Raw genomic sequence first — 18,260 nt, 5'->3', positions numbered from 1 at the left:
ACTGTAAGGCAAGTAAATCCACTCTTCACTATGTTCTTGCCTTAATTACCATTTTTTTCCTTGCTCTGGTTCAAACAAAGGGAACTCTGTAATCTGATTATTGTTCATGCTATCATTTGCCAATAAACTTGAAGGACACAGATTTATTGTTGGTGTTTCAATCATATTGATGTCATTGAAAACACACACAAAATAACACCATAATATGGGGGCATTCAAAGTTGTACCTTGAAAGTCATTAGTACAGAATGCTACACTCCATTCAATATATACAAAACACAAGACATACAATGTGTGTTGAAATGTCAATTTATTACATTCTATGAAGAATAACATGATTTTATCAAGTTTATCGTTGCATTTACTAGAGTATAATTTTCTCAAAACTTTGAACAATACAATGATTGTTAACAACAATGCCTCACTCTTCCAAATCCTTTCTTTAAAATTACTATTTTTTCGCAGTGATACACTTTATGTGTTTTTCTCCCGACTAATAAGTGAATCAATAAAACAAGTATTGGTAACAATGTTGGACGTTTCTACACTATCTACAAAACACTGAAAGAAATATTTTTTACCCACGAGGTCTAAATGTCAAGATTGGTAGTTCCATCATATGGGTGAGCACAACATTCTGTGCGAGCAAAGAAACTGAGGCTTGACAAAAAAAAACAAAAGCAAAACGTAAAAATTGAAGGATGATACACTGGGTTTTACATCAGCTATTACATCCACTTGCCTGTGGCAGTGAATAACTGAAACCTGAAAATAATGCAAGAAGTCTTTGACAATATCCCATGTTTTTGTGCCGAGATATTTTCATAAAGAATTCAAATATTGAAAAATGTACCAATCACAAATCAATCAATATTCCCTTTTTTTTTGATATTTCGGAAGTACAATTCAGAGGATGATATATGCCCTACTTTCAATATCGGTGTCACTTGTGCTTGAATAATCACAGGTGAATATATTCGATGTCTTTGTTGTAGGTTACTGTAATGTTTGAATGGTCTTGTCATATTGTCACCATAAATTGGCCCAAATTGCAGTCACTACCAAACATATAAGTTGACAGTTATAATAATGCCACAAATACTGTTTCTTGATTTGGTGACGAATGAATGCATCGTCAATTCTCTGTTAAACAAAGACTTTTTTAAAATGATACTTTAAGAGGATAAAAAATTGGCCTCATTCACATGATCTTTTGAATTATATTTAGATTCACTGTGGAATTGACATGAACTGTTTTTAGAACAAGTAAAACAATACAATGGTAATTGTTTGAATTCTTGTTTAGCTCTGACAACACTTCATTCTGTGAATGGATATTCACAACATACCTTTCTTCTTTGAATCATGTCACTGGAATTAAAATGTAACGACTGAAATTCATACTGGAAAGGCATACAGGATTACTATCTTACAGATTCATGTACATGCTTTGTTCAGTGTTTCAGTAATGAGCACATGATGTAGGAAAATCCTAGGAATGAATGAAAATTACAGGGAAAAGAATATTTTTTCTCTGTATTCTTGAAGTCATGCAATATTATGGCAAATGTTTCAAGCATAATCCTACGATGGCAAGGAAAAACAAAATAAAAACAATGTCTAAAGAATGCAAGCAACAGCAACAGTTCTAGAGGGTGGCTTCTGGAGGCCCTCTAGAACAAACTACCATTTGAGTGAAGATAAATAAGAAAAACAACTTAGGAACAATCAAATAGTCTGTTTTATTCATGTCATCCTATTCCTTTTTTTCTCCTTGCTTATTATCTTTTTAAGTATTTTGAATTTACTATATTTTTCCATTTTTGCATCGCTTGAAATTCAAAAGAACAAATACAGAATATTCAATGAGTTTGCTAGTTTTGTTGAACAGTTTGTATTGATGAGAATTCAAGATGATGAAGAGCTGCAAAGCTTCCCACATTATGACAATTTATGATAGACCAAATAATAACCAGTAAGCATTACAGAAGTATGTATTTATAAGGTAACTGATAGTCCTTTGTTGTAAATTCACTGCCTGGTAAAATATTTCATCAATCTGAGGCAGTAGAGGGAAGAATTTCAGATTTCTTGTAATCAACGACTACCAGAATGGACACCTGAAAAGAGAAGAGAGAAAAAATTGAAATTCATTATGACTGATGTTGTCATAAACCTGCTTAAAATGTAAGCATTTCTGTATTTTTTGCTTACCAAGGTAAGACTTAAACTTTACCAAAAACTTCCAATAGAAATCTACACAATGATGCACACATAAACTAGCTTTAAGTATTTGTAGATTAAAATCAAATCTCACACAAGAAAGCTTGATAACTTATTCTCTTTCAATTCTAATTTGAGAATGTATATAACTTTGATGATATGCCAGCTTTTGTGAACACTGTTATGTGACTGTGGTACTTACACACACTTATGGCACTTTATACGGTATATCACAAATGCAACATGAATCATACTCTTGTGCCTTCTGTAGATTATACCTGCATTATATACTAAAGGTTCAAGACTGTGTGTACTGTTGTCATGAATATTCATGCAAACTGAGATTACGCAGAAAAATACTGTCGTTGGTGTCTGGTGATGCGGCCTGATCACCCACTGAATCAAATACCAGTGCTTGGCCTTGGGAAATGTCGCCCCGCATAGTGGTTGTGTAGAGTCTAATGACACACCAAATGAACTGGTCTTAATGATATGCAAGCAGATGATGTCATCATACATTGTCCAGTTGCTAGGCAACAGTGATGGCCATTGAAGTTTGCTTGCCTGTACTTACCATCCGATATAACACTGGCATAGGTTTTCATGTGAAGTGGCTTGTCGTATGAGCAGCTCCACCTGAGTTGGGACGTCTAACTGATCATGTCCTTTGAAATCATGTCCTGTGACATGAAAAAATATAAAATTATGTTAGCCTGACCGTGCACATATTAAAATATCACTTATTTCCACTGAGATGACTCAATTGGGTTTGTTCATAAATCCACATTTTCAGTGAAGTACATGTCTTTGTTGTGGGCAAAAGCTGGAAAAAATTTAACAATGGTATCCCCAAATATACACATCTCTCTCTCAGTATATATAGTTATTGGTGTGGGTGAATATATATTCAAGAAATACATTTACTGGTAGCATTGAATTGTACTGTATGTCTGATTTGTCATCATTGACATGGTTGAACATTGCATGAACAGGCATAGAACTTCAAAAGAAAACCCGAAACACATAAAGGCATCATATCAACATGTAGGGTTATACCTATCAGCATTTGGCTTATTTTGGCTTATTTTAATTTAATTGGTGCAGTTTTCCTACAAATGAATATGACAATGCACAAAACAAACACCTATTTGCTTCTTAAAGTTATAATATTTAGTTGATCAAACCCACAAAGACAATCTCACTACATGTAAATTTGAACTTGTTTCTGTTTTGAAAATGAGTGAGAACACATCTAGAAGGTTGAGATGAATTACCCAGCTTAGAAAAGATATATGGTATAATGACTTACATTTAAAGATAGATTCATCACAAAACCTCAGTGTACTCACCTGTAAGCTTATCTCTGACTCTGTTGATAATTGATATTGCTTTCTTGTTCAGGGCTTCAGGTGCGACTCCAGCATCGCTTTCTGTAAGGCAGTGAAATTGGAATTTTCAAACATGATATCTTTTCACTGAGAGCAGTGATTTATTTGATTTACAGAAGTTTTACATGCAACTGGAACATGTCTTGGCTTATTACCGACTGAAAGAAATCTCACACAATTTCTAAATAGACTCCCGGAGTTCAGAAATTTCAAAACTTAGAGAAAACACAAACGTAGATTAAATTTTGCAAAATCTTGGCTATCATGAGCAAAATAGCTTGGTTCTTTATGAAACCCAGATCTGTTTGAAAAACTGAACACACAGGAAGCTTAGTGATAACAATAGCTAGTTAGCAATTCAGGAATCTGAGGATAATGACTTACCATAAGACTGCATGGAGTCGGAGTATGTTCCTTGTTTCTTTTGAGATGCACTGTCAACTTCAACACTCTCCAACAAATCTATAAAAAAATCAAGATTATGGAATGTTAATGTTTACAGGGACAATATGATGACAAAAGTACACAAGAGATTTTTTGCCAGTAATTATGAAAAGCAACGATACGGACCAAACCATGGGAGACAGCAGGCAACAAAGAGCACTATTGATCACTTACCTCCTGAGGTAGTAGCACTGTGACTGGCAGCCGCTGACATCGTGTCTGTTCTACCCTTGGATCTTTTACCCTTGGGGGCTCCAGCTAAATCAAGAAAATGCAGAACAACGACTTGTCAGATCTATGGTATTTTATCTGTACCAGCAAATCTGGATCACTAGAATGAGGCAGTATTATCAGAACATGTTAAGATACACATATTGTAGAAGACAAGGCAATACTGTCATGAATGTAAGAGTAAATCACTCCATGCAACACAAATCATGACCTGACAATGTCAACATTGTTGAATGCCATACATAATAATAATAGTTTATTCGGTAATATAGGCCACCGGCCTTTTTTACAATACATGAATTCAAAATAAACAGAGACAAACTAGGGGCTTACACACAGACTTGTTTGACAATAAAACAATATTGTAAGTATTTCTGGAAAGGTATAAATTCTCTCTTCGTCTGAAACTGTAAAAAATATACTTTGATAGATTCAATATTGTATGATGATGTGGAGAATTCATCAGATTTATAAATATTTACTGAGAGTTGATATTTCATAATAATATGGTGAAAGAAAATGTTTTCTCAAATCAGTGTAAACAGGACACACCAAACAGAAGTGAAACTCATTTTTAATCTGATGCATATCACATAATAGGCATAGCCTGTCTTCCCTTGGCATGTTCTCGAATCGACCACTTTCAATGCGGAGATTATGGTTTGAAACTCTGACACAGACTACAGACTACAGACGCTTCCCCTAGAATGCCATATATCAATAAGTTAAAAAAGTGTTTTTCTGCCAGCTGAGAGTGGATTGTAAGAGCAATGCCACTGTAGGAAGTGCCGATACTTTATTCATGCTCTCCTTAATTGTGAGAGACCATACTTTTTGATTGAAACAGAAAGTGGATGGCTTGTGTACATTTATTGCATATATTATATGCTAGCATTTGATTGGTTGCTTTGCATAGGGTCAAAAGTGAAAGTTCACTTACTGTCCATTAGCCTCCAGTTGAGCAGAGGGTCATACACAAATGCTTCAAGCACTGCCATGACACTGTCTCTGTTCTCACGAAGGACTTTCATCACGCTTTCACAAGTGATGCGGAAATTACCATCAATGCCAGTTACCTAGATACCACAGAGTTAAAAGATAAAAACATTATCTTAACACAATATTACGTTAAACAAGGCTTGACAAAAAACCTCAGAAATCAGAGTTTTCATTTTTCTTTCCTGGTAAAGGTGTAATTTTTCCTTACCTCCATTGCATTTGTTAACATCCTTGTTAACCTGAACGGAATCTTCTCAGGAAACTTCTCTCTTGTCATGGCAACCTGAAATCCATGGAAAAAAATGCAGAAGATGTTGAACTGAAATAGAAAATCTCCAGCCAGTTTCTGAACTCCCTGCTATATTACATATGGCACTGGAGTATAATAAGAGCTCATGATCTTTACTAATCAATAGTTAAAAACGATTAGAAGAGGTTTACATTTTGAGAGTTCATAATATGATAATTTGGCTGAGAGCAGACTTGTCTGGGATCGTCCATGACTGAGAATATGAGTACATTCTTGTTTGTTGTCCTGCAACAAGTGCATTTGAAAACTTAAATGGAATTTGCAGTAACACCTGTGCAGTATTATTGTGTGAGATGGCACTGTGGATTGACTGGTACATACCTCAAAGCAATCACCAAAGTCAATGTGAAGAATACGTCCAGACAGTCTATCCAACATCAAGTTTGACGGATGCCTAGGAGAGAAGGTATGAGAATAAACTTGTAAGTTAAAGCTCCATAAGCTGTATCTTTGGCTATTTTTTCAGAACTTTTGTTTTGTGGTTTCCCTACACTTTCTGCATTGAATCCCTAAACTGTAATTTAATGCTAAGTATTTAGCACATCAACACAACCTATATGAGTATAATCTACTGTAACATTGTTATTGTTGAAAATTGTATTCAGGTCCGGACTAGAATTCATTTGTAAACAATAAACAATGATCACTACACACATACAAGCTGTGTTGACAAAAAGAATATTCGAAATTTCAGCATGACAGACAGATTAGGGTCAGACACGGTAGTTGATATACAGAAGCAGAATACTGAAAACTTGCCAAAAGTTACAGCTTATGTCCCTTTAAGTTTACCAATCCATGTCTTGAAGATTGTATTGAAGTGATTTTTTTATAAAGCTACGACATGAAAAATGTAGTCCACATCTATTTTCAATACCTTTCTGCAACATCATAGAATTGTTGAACATAAAGAAGGAATCACAAGAGAATGTCCATGTGGATTTTTTGACCCGTTTACAATATTTCATTGGAACACTGACATTATATGTGCCGCCACATAAGTTCAGATAACTTTCATTGTAAGGCTATATGCTAGCAATGCATGTATTTTGGAGGTTTTTTGACGGCAAAGAGATATGGCTTAAATTGGTAATCAAGTATTCATGCATTTTGTTCTTCATGCAGTGCCAAAGATAATTTAAATTTTTTCCTCCAATGGTATAACATAACCTTTATTGTAAATAAATGGATGACAAATATGTTAAATGAATATAGGTAGGAGTGAATATAGAAGACGTGGACTGACCTGTCTCCCAGTCCAAGCACGTAGCCAACCATTGACATCACAGCTAGGGACCTGGTGTAGTTAGTTCTCCTGTCAAACCAGACCTGGTGGAAAAACCAGAGTACAGCATATTAGCTGGATAGATTTGGTTTATGAGTCATATATATGGCATACCTACAAAGTGTTGAAATGGAGTATCAATGAGTGCTCGTTAACATCGGATTAGAAGTTACAATGGTTATTGAAAGTAAAAAGATGTGAACTTTCCATTTTCATTTGTGAAGGTTATCATCAAAGTTTTGTTTATCTATTTCACGCCTGTTGCATGTCACACTGATCAACATTATTCAATGTAGGAACTGGGACACTACCAAACACACAAGTGAAAGGGTATGCCATTTGGATAACTATGGCATAGATGAAAGGAAAAAAGAAATGAAATACTGAAATTTTGCTAGATCCATATAACAGCTTCGTGAGACTGACCTCTGAACTTGGACTCTTCAACCACAGCAACTTAGCAAGGTCATCTCCATTGGTGTGTTCCAGGGCATGCTCAAACACTTCAACCTTCTGCATCAAGGTAAGGTGATCATAGTCTGGTGCCATCTGATTGGTTAAAAGTAAGCCTCATTATTATTAAAGCAACAGTGATTGGTCCATGAAAGAAAATGATGTTGGTGAAAAATTTGATTTAAAATATTTAGTATGCAATTCATAACACATTTTTGGCTTATAAATAGCCCTCTACACACTCTTGCATGTTGGTTTTGCAAAAGAGCCTTATATAACGTGTTTCTAACAGTATCAGGTTCTTTTGCAGTATGAACAGTTGTCTAGAAATCTGCAGAGAGGAATTCTACATTGCTGGTTTCACTTACTCTCAGCATGATCCTGTGTTCAATGTTGAGCAATATCTTCTTCTTCTCTCTGTAGTCTCTGATCAGTGTGTGCAGCGTGTCACAGTGTGGAACCCAGCCAATCAGTCCAGAGTTGGTGGACAGGGGAATCACTGAGTATCTCTGAATGCTGAGTGGAGGAAAGTGATACACATGAACAGATTTGAGGTAAGATGTACTTTACCAGAACTTTGGTGGTTGATTAAAGGTAAACTGTCACTTGTAATCTAAATATGCCCATATATGGTCAAAGGGGCGTTCCTTGGTATTCAAAATGTCCATGTGAGGGCGCTCTTTTTAAAAAGCAGCCACCAGGTTAAAATCTGTGATTGGTTAGATTTCACTGTGGCAAAATTGGAACAGGTGACAGTATACCTTTCACCCTTTCACCAAAATTTCCCCCTCTAGAGATCCAACTTTACCACAGAAAAAAATGGGATTGGTTCAAACCATAGTGGTGTAAGGCTTACAGAAGAAAAGGTTATTTTAACTTAAATGTGAACTGACAGTAGTAAAATAATCATATGCATACAGAGGCATAGAAATACCAATACATCAAGCCTAGGTTTGTTTTTGTACATGTATCTTCACTTTTGTGCCATCATTGTGTGATTTCTATTTCCTCCTATGTAGGTAAGAGGTGCAGTATTTTCTGCCAATAACTTCATTCAGGGACATTCCTATTAATAATATCAAGATATTCCAGGAATGATTGTCTAGATTATCAATTACTCCACAGTTTGCTGTGGAAAGGTTGCTGATACCAGATGATTGACGCAGACATTTTCTTTGAATGTTATTTCACTCACGACGGGTTACCAACACCACTTATGAATTACATGAATGTTGTATTTCTTCATGCATGGACCAATTGACAATTTGTACAGCAGGGTCATATTTTCACTGGTGTAAAAATCATTAATGTGCCAATCATAAACTTCTCTGCCTGGCATCATGATACTGGCATCATGTAACTTACTTGAGATGTCTGATGAATGTCTCGGGGTCGTTGGCCAGTAGGGTATTGACCAGTCCAAAGAGTTGCATGACACGCTCGTCTTGGCGCAGATCCTCATGGCCTTTGAGGAGGAACATGAACTCTTGGCCATTGCTCCCTGTCAGGTGATATGAAAATCAAAGACATTCAGTTTAGTGAAATGGGTCAGACGGAACATAACTTAGCAAAAGTATGGATATAGCTTGAATCCGGAAATTCCTTTGTTCACCCTTATAATACCATGCCTTTCACTTCCCAATCTGCCAATGAAGTGATAAGCAGTATTGAGCAAAATCCAACATATACTGTCACCTCCTTGGTATTGTATGCTACAGCAGTTCATTTAAGTCTCAAAAAGATCACGTGTACAGTATCTATGTTTTCAGAAACCGTCACACATTCAGTGACAAGTTTTTATTAAATTCCAGTGAATTTTGTGACGTCATCCCCTCTGATAATGTATTTGATATAATCAGTATTGTAGCCCCAGATGTTTTCTATATCTACAAATTCACTGGTGCTGCAAAAACTATGGCCTAAAATGGATGAAAGCAAACTTTGCACGACATAATATAGGAAGCGAAACCAAGTACCGGTACATTATGGAATGCAAAGTTTGCTTGAGTCCATTAGGGGCCAGGAGGGGTTCACTGTATGGAACATGTATAGTTAAGTTTGATTTCAAGCAGCTTAACCAGATGGTGATATAAACTTGGCAGGATAATAGTTCATAACACACAATAGGAAACTTGTACATTTAAAGTGTGGTCAATGCCGGCAATTGCTTAAAGCTGGTAACTGCTCATTTTCCAGTATGCTTGTTCGGCTTGTAAAATACAAGTTCTGTTCTTTCCCTAAATTAGTTGAGTTGAAATGCCAATTGTCAATTTATCAAAATATGGTCCATGTGAGTGATGCCCAATGTTACTGTTGACAACTGAATTTTAGTCTAGATTAGAATTCATTTGTCAGCACTAACATTGCATATTGTACATGACGTGTCATGTTCACACTGCAAAGTATTTTATGGAGAAGAAAAAGTCAATATTTTTGTTTTCTGGAACCAAAGCAATGAAACCATGATAAATTTACATCATACCAGCATATTGATGGCGCAAATGCAGCCATCTGATTGGTCAAGATGTGAAAAGAACCGTGGGATAATTGCCATATACTAAGGTTGGCACACTTGCAAGCTTTCTGCAACAGCAACAATCCTTTTTTGGCATTCCATGACAGAATTTCAATATACTGTTATGATGTAATCACGATAAATCACACTCAGAGATGGTATACCACTTGATTTCAACCAGTTCACTTCATATATGCACTCGCTTGGGCATGTATGTCATGGACTGGTCAAATCTCGTGGTATACTATGGAAAGCCTCAGCTGACTTAAGCTTACAGATAGTAGTATATTAGTAGGTTACATAATCATTTTATAACTAAAGAATATCATTTGTGTGTGCCGACACAACGTTTTTATGTGCATTAGGCATACTTCATGTGCAAACATCAAGATATTATGTGCTTCAAGTATTATTTTAAGTTAATTAGCTTTTATTTTATGTTCAAACTCTATAATATTATGTGTCTATAGTATTATTTTATTTACAAACATTACGATATTATGTGCATAAAGTATCATTTTAGGTCAATTTACTATTATTTTATGTTCAAACACCATGATATTATGTGTCTACAGTATTATTTTATTTGCAAACATTATGATGTTATGTGCATAAAGTGTGCCCTCTAGTGGTGTAAAAGTGCAAGCTCATCAAATATTAGAGAAAGGTTATAACGACATAAAGTTATGCCGTAACATCATGACCAAACCAAATAAAATAATGATTACACACAAAATACATAGCATTTGCTGATAAATTAATATTGTTGATGCACAACATTATTATTTTTCATAATAACTGCAAAAAAAATAATTCTCTGTGCACATAATATAGTAAAGTTTGAACATAAAAATACTACTGCATAACATAATATTATACAGTTTGAACTTTAATTAATGGAATTTAATCATCAAATAATCCTTTATGCACATAACATCATAATGATTGCCAATAAAATAATACTATAGACACATAATATCATGGTGTTTGAACATAAAATAATAGTAAGTTGACCAAAAATAATACTTGAAGCACATAATATCTTAATGTTTGCACATGAAGTAATGCCTGATGCACATAAAAACATTGTGTCGGCACATAAAATAATATTCTTTAGTTATAAAATAATTATGTAACCTACTAATATACTACTATCTGTAAACTTAAGTCAGCTGAGGCTTTCCATGGTAGACCGTCTCTGGGTGTGCTTTTACTACTTAAATATTACACATGCTATCTGCTTATGAAGTGGAAGAATACTCACCAAATATGCTGAGTTTTCTAGGTCTCTGTTTTGATGTAATGACTTGCAATGTTGGCTGCACATAGTGGATCTTGATCACAGGTTGGTTGGGGTCATAGGTGCCTGGGACGGCCAGCTCCAGGTCACGGCACATGAGCAGTTTGGGTGACACATACTGCAACTCCAGCTGAGTAAGCTGTGAACAGGGAGGAAATAAAACTTAGCACCTTGATCATTTATTGTGCAGCAATGATTGTCAAAAGATAGATATTGATGGATAAATGAAAGGATAAAATGTACAATAAATCACAACAGATGTTAACTGGATGGGTAAGGTATAATAAATACATCATATGCAGCATAGAAGATATTGTAGTGTTTTGCAGACAGAATTTTTTCACCTGTGGTAGTTGCTTGGATATTCTCCTGAACACATGGTAGTAGAGATCCCAGGCCTGGGTCAAATCCTTGACATTTCCGGACCTGGTGTATTTCCGGCACCAGTCCTGTGCTTCCATTAGATCTCTTCCATATGCCTGTGGATGAGATATTTTAGAGTGAAGTATCTTCTGGTGTACAGAGGGGGATGCATGTAGAAATTTACATTCCCATTGTATAAACTATGAAGGCTAAATGGATATTGTCATCTCATTTTGCAAAAATATCAGCACTAAGCCACATCTACAGTGGCAATCGGAATAAATGAAAATCATCTTATATCAAACGATAAGAAACTCTGGTTTCAGGTTGGCGTCTTATCATGTACCGAGTAAATGAAAGCAGCCAGCTGACTTCATGACAGTTTCAGAAACTGGGCTGAAAATGCTCAAACATGAAAACTTGCAAGCTTTAAGGTAGAATGTAACTCAGGGATAGAAATTCTGACTCTAAAACTTTTACGATATTCCCTTGGCCTACCACTTGTGGGTGCTCATTTTCAAGCTCATGGAGTAAATGGAGTTTTTACTGGCTTAGTTTGTGAAAATTGGGAATTTTATTTTCCCTTATACAGATAAAACAGGGATGGTTGCCATTTTGAATTTCAAATATAGGTAAATATTGGGTAATTTGTTTCTATGGTGACCCATTATTTATATTGTAGATTTTGAAAGAGAATGGTTGAAAGTTTGCCCCATAAAAGTTTGAGCAAAAGTTTACATCTTTCATTTTCCAAGTGTGAACTACTTTAAAACAACTAAAGAGAAGCCAAAAAGACAAAAGACAAATACGATTACAACATATATTTTCCCTCGATATTAACATCAACTAACATCAACATTTGATAAATCAAATGATACATTAAATTATCAAATGAATACCAATATCTTTTAATAAAGTGATGATCATTCCACAATTAAAAGGTAACCGCTGAGGTACATCAAATTTACATTTTTTTACACTCCCCCCATCATAAATGCCTCCCACTAGCAACTTTGTAAAATTGAAAAGGACCCTAACAAATTTTCAAAACAAGAAATGTGACAGTAATGTAACTTCTTGATGTTTAGCAAACATTCATGATTGAATCTTTAACTCCATTTCTATGCAAATAGCGTGACCCATCCTGTCAAAAACAATCGGCATGTACGAAGGTCTGGGCCAGGAAAGGGTATGGTGAAGACATGCAAGACTTGGAGAGACATTATACCTGATTGAATGAAGTCTCTTTCAATGTCTGTGGTCCTCTCTCCATCATGGCATGAAGCGGCTCCAACACAGAAAACATTCCCTTCACATTCCGCTCACCGAAGTAGAGTCTGGACGCTTCCTCCAGACCTTCATGCCAGAGTTCATGCCATAGGATGGCCACCCGGATAAGTTCATCACTCACCTACGGAAAAGACAAACAAGCATAAGATCAAATAAACAAGAATGCAATGATAAACTCCCTGTTGTTGCAATTTTCCATTTTCTTTGTCCATAAGCAACATTAAACAATTGGTAGTGCCTAGAAAGAAACTGTGTTGCGATCTTTTATTGCATACAATTGTTATAGTCTAGGAAACTTCACTTTTCAAAAACAAGTTGAGATCCTTTTTGTCACATTATAAGGTAATATTATTTCAAATAAAAAGCTACATATTTCATGAATTCTTGAGTGGATGACAATCACAAATTTACTGTAACACCTCATCTGTTAGAGAATGTGATGATAAAAGACAGAGCAAAGTATGGTGGATGTTTTTGCAGAGAGTACATAGATGGCTGTAATAGTACACTTACCATCATGGCTTGGGTGACCAGATTGGAACTGTGTTCACACATATTTTTCAGTATTCTGTTGGCGGCATTGTGTCTGGCCGAGCTGGCTGACTTGGACGCCACGGTCAGTGGGTATATCAAAGCCTATGATATGAAAGAGAACAGACACCTTAGATTTATATCACAGTTCATGACTGTCACAATACATGTGATGTCCACTTTACGCTGTGACATACACGTAGTCTGCCCTTTCCATGCAAAATCAATGGGTGTTGTTGGTCAGAAACCAATAAACACTGGTTAAAATCTTATCGTTCAATGTGCTGTTCCTGCAGTCAACAAAAATCTTCAATTCTATCTCTCCTTCAAATCCATGTCATAAACATATACCTGTACTAGTTCTGTTTACAAAGTTGAAAAAAAAACCATCTAGATAGATTTATACAGCTACATAATACTGGTCAACCTCACTTAAACTCCGATTTGAAACATTTTCTTTGATTGTCCTCATATTTCTTTCTAGCACCCTTCTCCTCTGAAACAGTAATGAATTCCCTTATGTAATATTATCATATGTTTGTACAATAATCACCACACAAATAAATAATATATATATACTTTCTCCAAACTGTAACTTGCTGGCTTTCAAAGTTGTATGCAATTAAAAATGCTACTTTTTTGTACATTTCGAAGCTTTGAAACTTTTATGAAATTATGCTACAGTATAGCTGACCCATTCCAGCGCTTGATATTGACCTGGGATGTATTGTAATGGCTGATGCAATGAACTTTTGCAACTGGGAACTGTGCTTTTGAGATGGACGTTCTTTTCAAAACAAAAATTTCAATTTCTTACCAACAGGACTAAAGTTCACATTTAGTGGCTTAAATCTTTGAAAGACTACCCCTTCAGCCTCTCTTTCTCTCACCTGTGGATGTTGTTTGCCGATGTCAGTCAGCAGTTGATGTATCAATTTTCCAACGAGGTGCCGCGGTGTGTCAATTCTGGCGATCAGTTGTGGAATCACCTGTAACGGTCACAGTTCCAAAGTCATAATGTTATCATACAAAATGTGTGCATAAGTTACTCCTGTACTTGCAGTTGTTTTTAAATACTATAGTTCTCAACCATCACACCAAGCTAGCAGCTGCCACCATTACACCATTTTATGACATGTACGTAAGCTTACAAAAGGACACAACTTTGGTGGCAATTTGTACCACAGAATTTCAAACGAAGCAGTCTACAGTTTATACATGTACTGTTATATTACTGCCAACATTTCTAGCCAAACAGTCTGCTGTGAGACAAAACTTTGCTCGAAAGTAAATAACATTCTTGACATTCAGTAAAAATTTATGGCTGATACAGTATTAAATCAAATCAGTGGATTCACACCAACAAAGAGCCAGGATGTGGGGTCATACGGAGTCATGAAGATAGACAAATATTTGTGTAATGTTTTTCCTACTGGATTATTTTGAAAACTTTAGCACAAAAATGTTTCCTCACCTGCAACCAAGTGTCTATTTGTATTGTTTTTATCCCTTCTACCAGTCCATCGTAGACGTCAGTGCATTGGCCGTAGTCAAACCACAGGGTCAGCAATCGGAGTGTGTCTTGCAAGGAGTTGCCACCGGATGACAAGGCTATGGATCTGAAGAAGCCCTGTACAGCTGGTACGGTGTATGTGTGAATGTTGTTGGCGCTCTGAATTGAGGAACAGAGGAAATCAAAATTATAGTCATCTTTGTCACATGACGGTAAAGCAACAGAATCCCACATTGTAACATTTGTAAGTATCCACTAGGGACTCAAAAACACACGTGTATCTTATATAACATGTTGTAACAATAAGTTTTCTGCTAGATTTTGGATCAAATTATCCTGACAATTGCATTACTGTTTGCCCATTGCAATGTTGATTAATAGTTAAAATATGAATATTGGTCACATGGGGATGTTAATACTGACCTGTGGATGTTAATACTGACCTGTGGATGTTAATACTGACCTGTGGATGTTAATACTGACCTGTTTGGACTGCGATCCATCCAAAGCCAGCTCCACGCTAGCATTACTGCTTGTGCTGTCCATACGTTTGTGATCTACGATGAACTCCGTTGGTCCACCATCAGCACCGGCTGCCTGCGCTCCATTCTGCTGACCACTGGCCTGGTGTTTGTAGTAGAGTACCGCCTCATAGTTCATGAGTGCCCATGCATGCCATGCCTATGAGATAAAATGAGAATACATGGAAACACACAAAAGTTCTTCTAAGCCATAAGCACATCAGTGCAAGTGTGCGGACTTGCCTGTTACAATTTTCGAACTCTTTGAGTTCTTTCAGAATTCTTGAAATTTTCTTCAGTCAGTGCTACCTCGATGACACACATATATGAGAATTTCTTGAATGAACAAGTTTGGTGGTGCATTATATTGGTGTGCATGACAAGATTAGTAATGAAGAGAAAGTTACGATAGTAAGATTGAGTTGAAAGAGATTGACAGGGACAGCCAATGGTTCTGTGTAAACAACACTACGCATGGTGTCATACTGTTGAAGAATTTCACATTGGTGACTTAATAGTGCTTTTGACAAAATGGTAAAACTTTACCAATCTCTGATTTGATGACGAAAAATTTGCGTGTTTGAAATGGACCTGGATACCTGAACATGTATTTGTTATTGTCAGCTTTTGTGTACTGCTACAGAGCAAAGTTTGCAAAGCATCCTTATGCTGCACTTACCGATTGTTGCTTGTTAATTTATTTGGGCAGACTTTATTTAATATTTCAATGAAGTCATATCGTAATCATATTTTTCAGACAGAATAATTATGGTTTTCACAGTACTTAAATCAAATTTCCATAATCTTAAACACAATTACAATCATAAATAAGATGAGCATGTTCATTACCTTGTACCAATTCCTGTCATAGTCTGTGGCCGAGGCATAGTACTGTAATATCTGTGGAATTGTGCCTTCGTTGATTCCTTCCAAACTTTGTTGCCATTCTCCTAGTTTCAAATAGCACCTGTAATGATACAAATAGAATGGTACACATATTATGAGACACTGTTGACATCGTGCCAAGTACTGCATTCAATTATGATTACACTGAATTCATGTATATCATGGTATTTTATTCAAATAAATCCAATTCTAAACTAGAGAACAATCCTCTTTGCATATCAAAAGGGTTGTATTAGAGATTTCATCTCTAACAGCATCAGTGGATCAACATTAAGGTACTGAAATGCACCTCGGGGACAGATATTTGGACTCTCAAAATTTTATAAGTCTTTTCTGATCTACCACTTGTGGAGATTCATTTTAAAGCTCATAGAGTAAGAAACATTTTTACCATGATGTTAGTTTTTTGAAAGTCAAAACTTTTATTTTTGTTCACAAAGTTATCACAGGGATGGCAGCCATTTTTAATTTCAAATATCGGTAAATATTACTGGGTAATTTGTTTCACTAGTACTATACTGGGAACGGTGACCCGTTTTTTTATTCTTGATTTGGTAAAAGATTAGTTAAAAATTTCATTGAGGAAAATTTGAGTGAAAGTTTAAATCTTTCTCTTTTGAGGTGTGCCATGTCCTCATTTCATTCTTTTTGATTAATTAATAAAATGTAAATTTTTGTTGATTCTGCAACAGACACATATTAATTACAGGAACCGTATGTGTACATTCTACAACATTCACTTATCTTAGATCATTGCCCATTTAGGAAACATACAAAGTATCAACTTTCTCAATTTCATCCAGGCTTAGAAATACACCACCAACTTTACATTCCTGATATCTGTCAGAGAAATCAGACATCCAAACTACAAATATACTGCATAAAGTCACTTACTCAAAATTCAACGACCAATATATCCACCTACCGGGTATACCCACATCCATATATACCCATGCCCACACATACCAATGTATCCATTTACACCCATATCAATATATACCCATACCAACGTACCGGTATACCATACCCATCACCCATACATACCTATACATTATATCTATATATACTGGTGCTCATACTCATATACCCATACACATACCAATGCATACAAATATACTCAAACCCACACATACATGTACCAGGATATCCATATATACCTACAACAATATACATGTACCGGTATACACATACCCATACATAACAATACATATCTATACACAAATACCAATACAATATACATGTATACACATACCCATACATAACAATACATATCTATATACAAATACCAATACCCATACCCATATATACCACACTGGCAAGCAAACAGAGAGCCATAGCACAGTACTCTACACATATTTACCCATTCTTACTTCAGCTTCAAAACTGAGCCATGCCTCCTCACTTTCATCAAGCAACATCTCACAAACTTAATTTCCACATCAGTCAAGTTATGCCTTTCTCACTCTCTCTCATTCCACATGTATATATCTTACAATCCATTTAAAGAATACTCCAACAGCTAATTTAAAAAAAGATTTTTTATTCTCTTTATTGTGACATCCATTACAAAATAGCAACTCTTACATGATAAGTGCACTTGAAGCATACAACAGGACACATTTGACCCTGTTTACTTTTCTAGCAATTAGTTCGCCTTTGGGTGCCATTTATAAATAAGAAAACTACAACTCCAAGACAGCTTTGAATACTAAAATACTTAATACTTGTTGTAATTTGACAAAGGGTTTTGTTTCAAGAATGACTATCGTACATACTAAAAAATACACAACATGTGTTCATGTCATATTACGCACTGTAAGTAAACTGTCTTATTGTTTGAGTAACTTTACCTTTTGACAATTACACATTGCTCATAAGTCTTTTGATATCAAAAGTGAACAGAGGGCACTTTAACAAATCTCCAAAGAGTAGACCAATGAATCATTTTGAGTTCAAGAATTGAAAAAACTTCAAAGTCACAGATATTT

The 18,260-nt window shown here is 35.6% G+C and overlaps 1 protein-coding gene across 1 annotated transcript in view; it reads right to left on the bottom strand.

Annotated features, from left to right (window-relative positions):
• Window positions 1-293: 293 nt before the first annotated feature.
• Window positions 294-18,260, bottom strand: part of LOC139136838 (serine/threonine-protein kinase mTOR-like) — a 148,656-nt gene continuing 130,689 nt past the window's right edge. Inside the window, exons 37-56 of the mRNA XM_070704671.1 lie at window positions 16,216-16,333; window positions 15,329-15,526; window positions 14,807-15,004; window positions 14,223-14,321; window positions 13,315-13,437; window positions 12,740-12,922; window positions 11,493-11,627; window positions 11,113-11,287; window positions 8,699-8,834; window positions 7,702-7,849; window positions 7,307-7,429; window positions 6,842-6,924; window positions 5,917-5,989; window positions 5,494-5,568; window positions 5,227-5,362; window positions 4,230-4,313; window positions 3,996-4,073; window positions 3,573-3,653; window positions 2,798-2,903; window positions 294-2,120 (exon numbers count right to left, since the gene is read on the bottom strand). Of these exons, the coding sequence (XP_070560772.1) occupies window positions 2,105-2,120; window positions 2,798-2,903; window positions 3,573-3,653; window positions 3,996-4,073; window positions 4,230-4,313; window positions 5,227-5,362; window positions 5,494-5,568; window positions 5,917-5,989; window positions 6,842-6,924; window positions 7,307-7,429; window positions 7,702-7,849; window positions 8,699-8,834; window positions 11,113-11,287; window positions 11,493-11,627; window positions 12,740-12,922; window positions 13,315-13,437; window positions 14,223-14,321; window positions 14,807-15,004; window positions 15,329-15,526; window positions 16,216-16,333 (2,368 nt within the window). The 3' untranslated portion in view covers window positions 294-2,104. The remainder of the gene's footprint in view (window positions 2,121-2,797; window positions 2,904-3,572; window positions 3,654-3,995; window positions 4,074-4,229; window positions 4,314-5,226; window positions 5,363-5,493; window positions 5,569-5,916; window positions 5,990-6,841; window positions 6,925-7,306; window positions 7,430-7,701; window positions 7,850-8,698; window positions 8,835-11,112; window positions 11,288-11,492; window positions 11,628-12,739; window positions 12,923-13,314; window positions 13,438-14,222; window positions 14,322-14,806; window positions 15,005-15,328; window positions 15,527-16,215; window positions 16,334-18,260) is intronic.

The sequence above is a fragment of the Ptychodera flava genome, chromosome 7 (assembly GCF_041260155.1).
Source record: "Ptychodera flava strain L36383 chromosome 7, AS_Pfla_20210202, whole genome shotgun sequence".
Lineage (NCBI taxonomy): Eukaryota > Metazoa > Hemichordata > Enteropneusta > Ptychoderidae > Ptychodera > Ptychodera flava.
The sequence above is the reverse complement of the archived record's forward strand: the minus strand, read 5'-3'. Positions and strand labels throughout refer to the sequence as shown.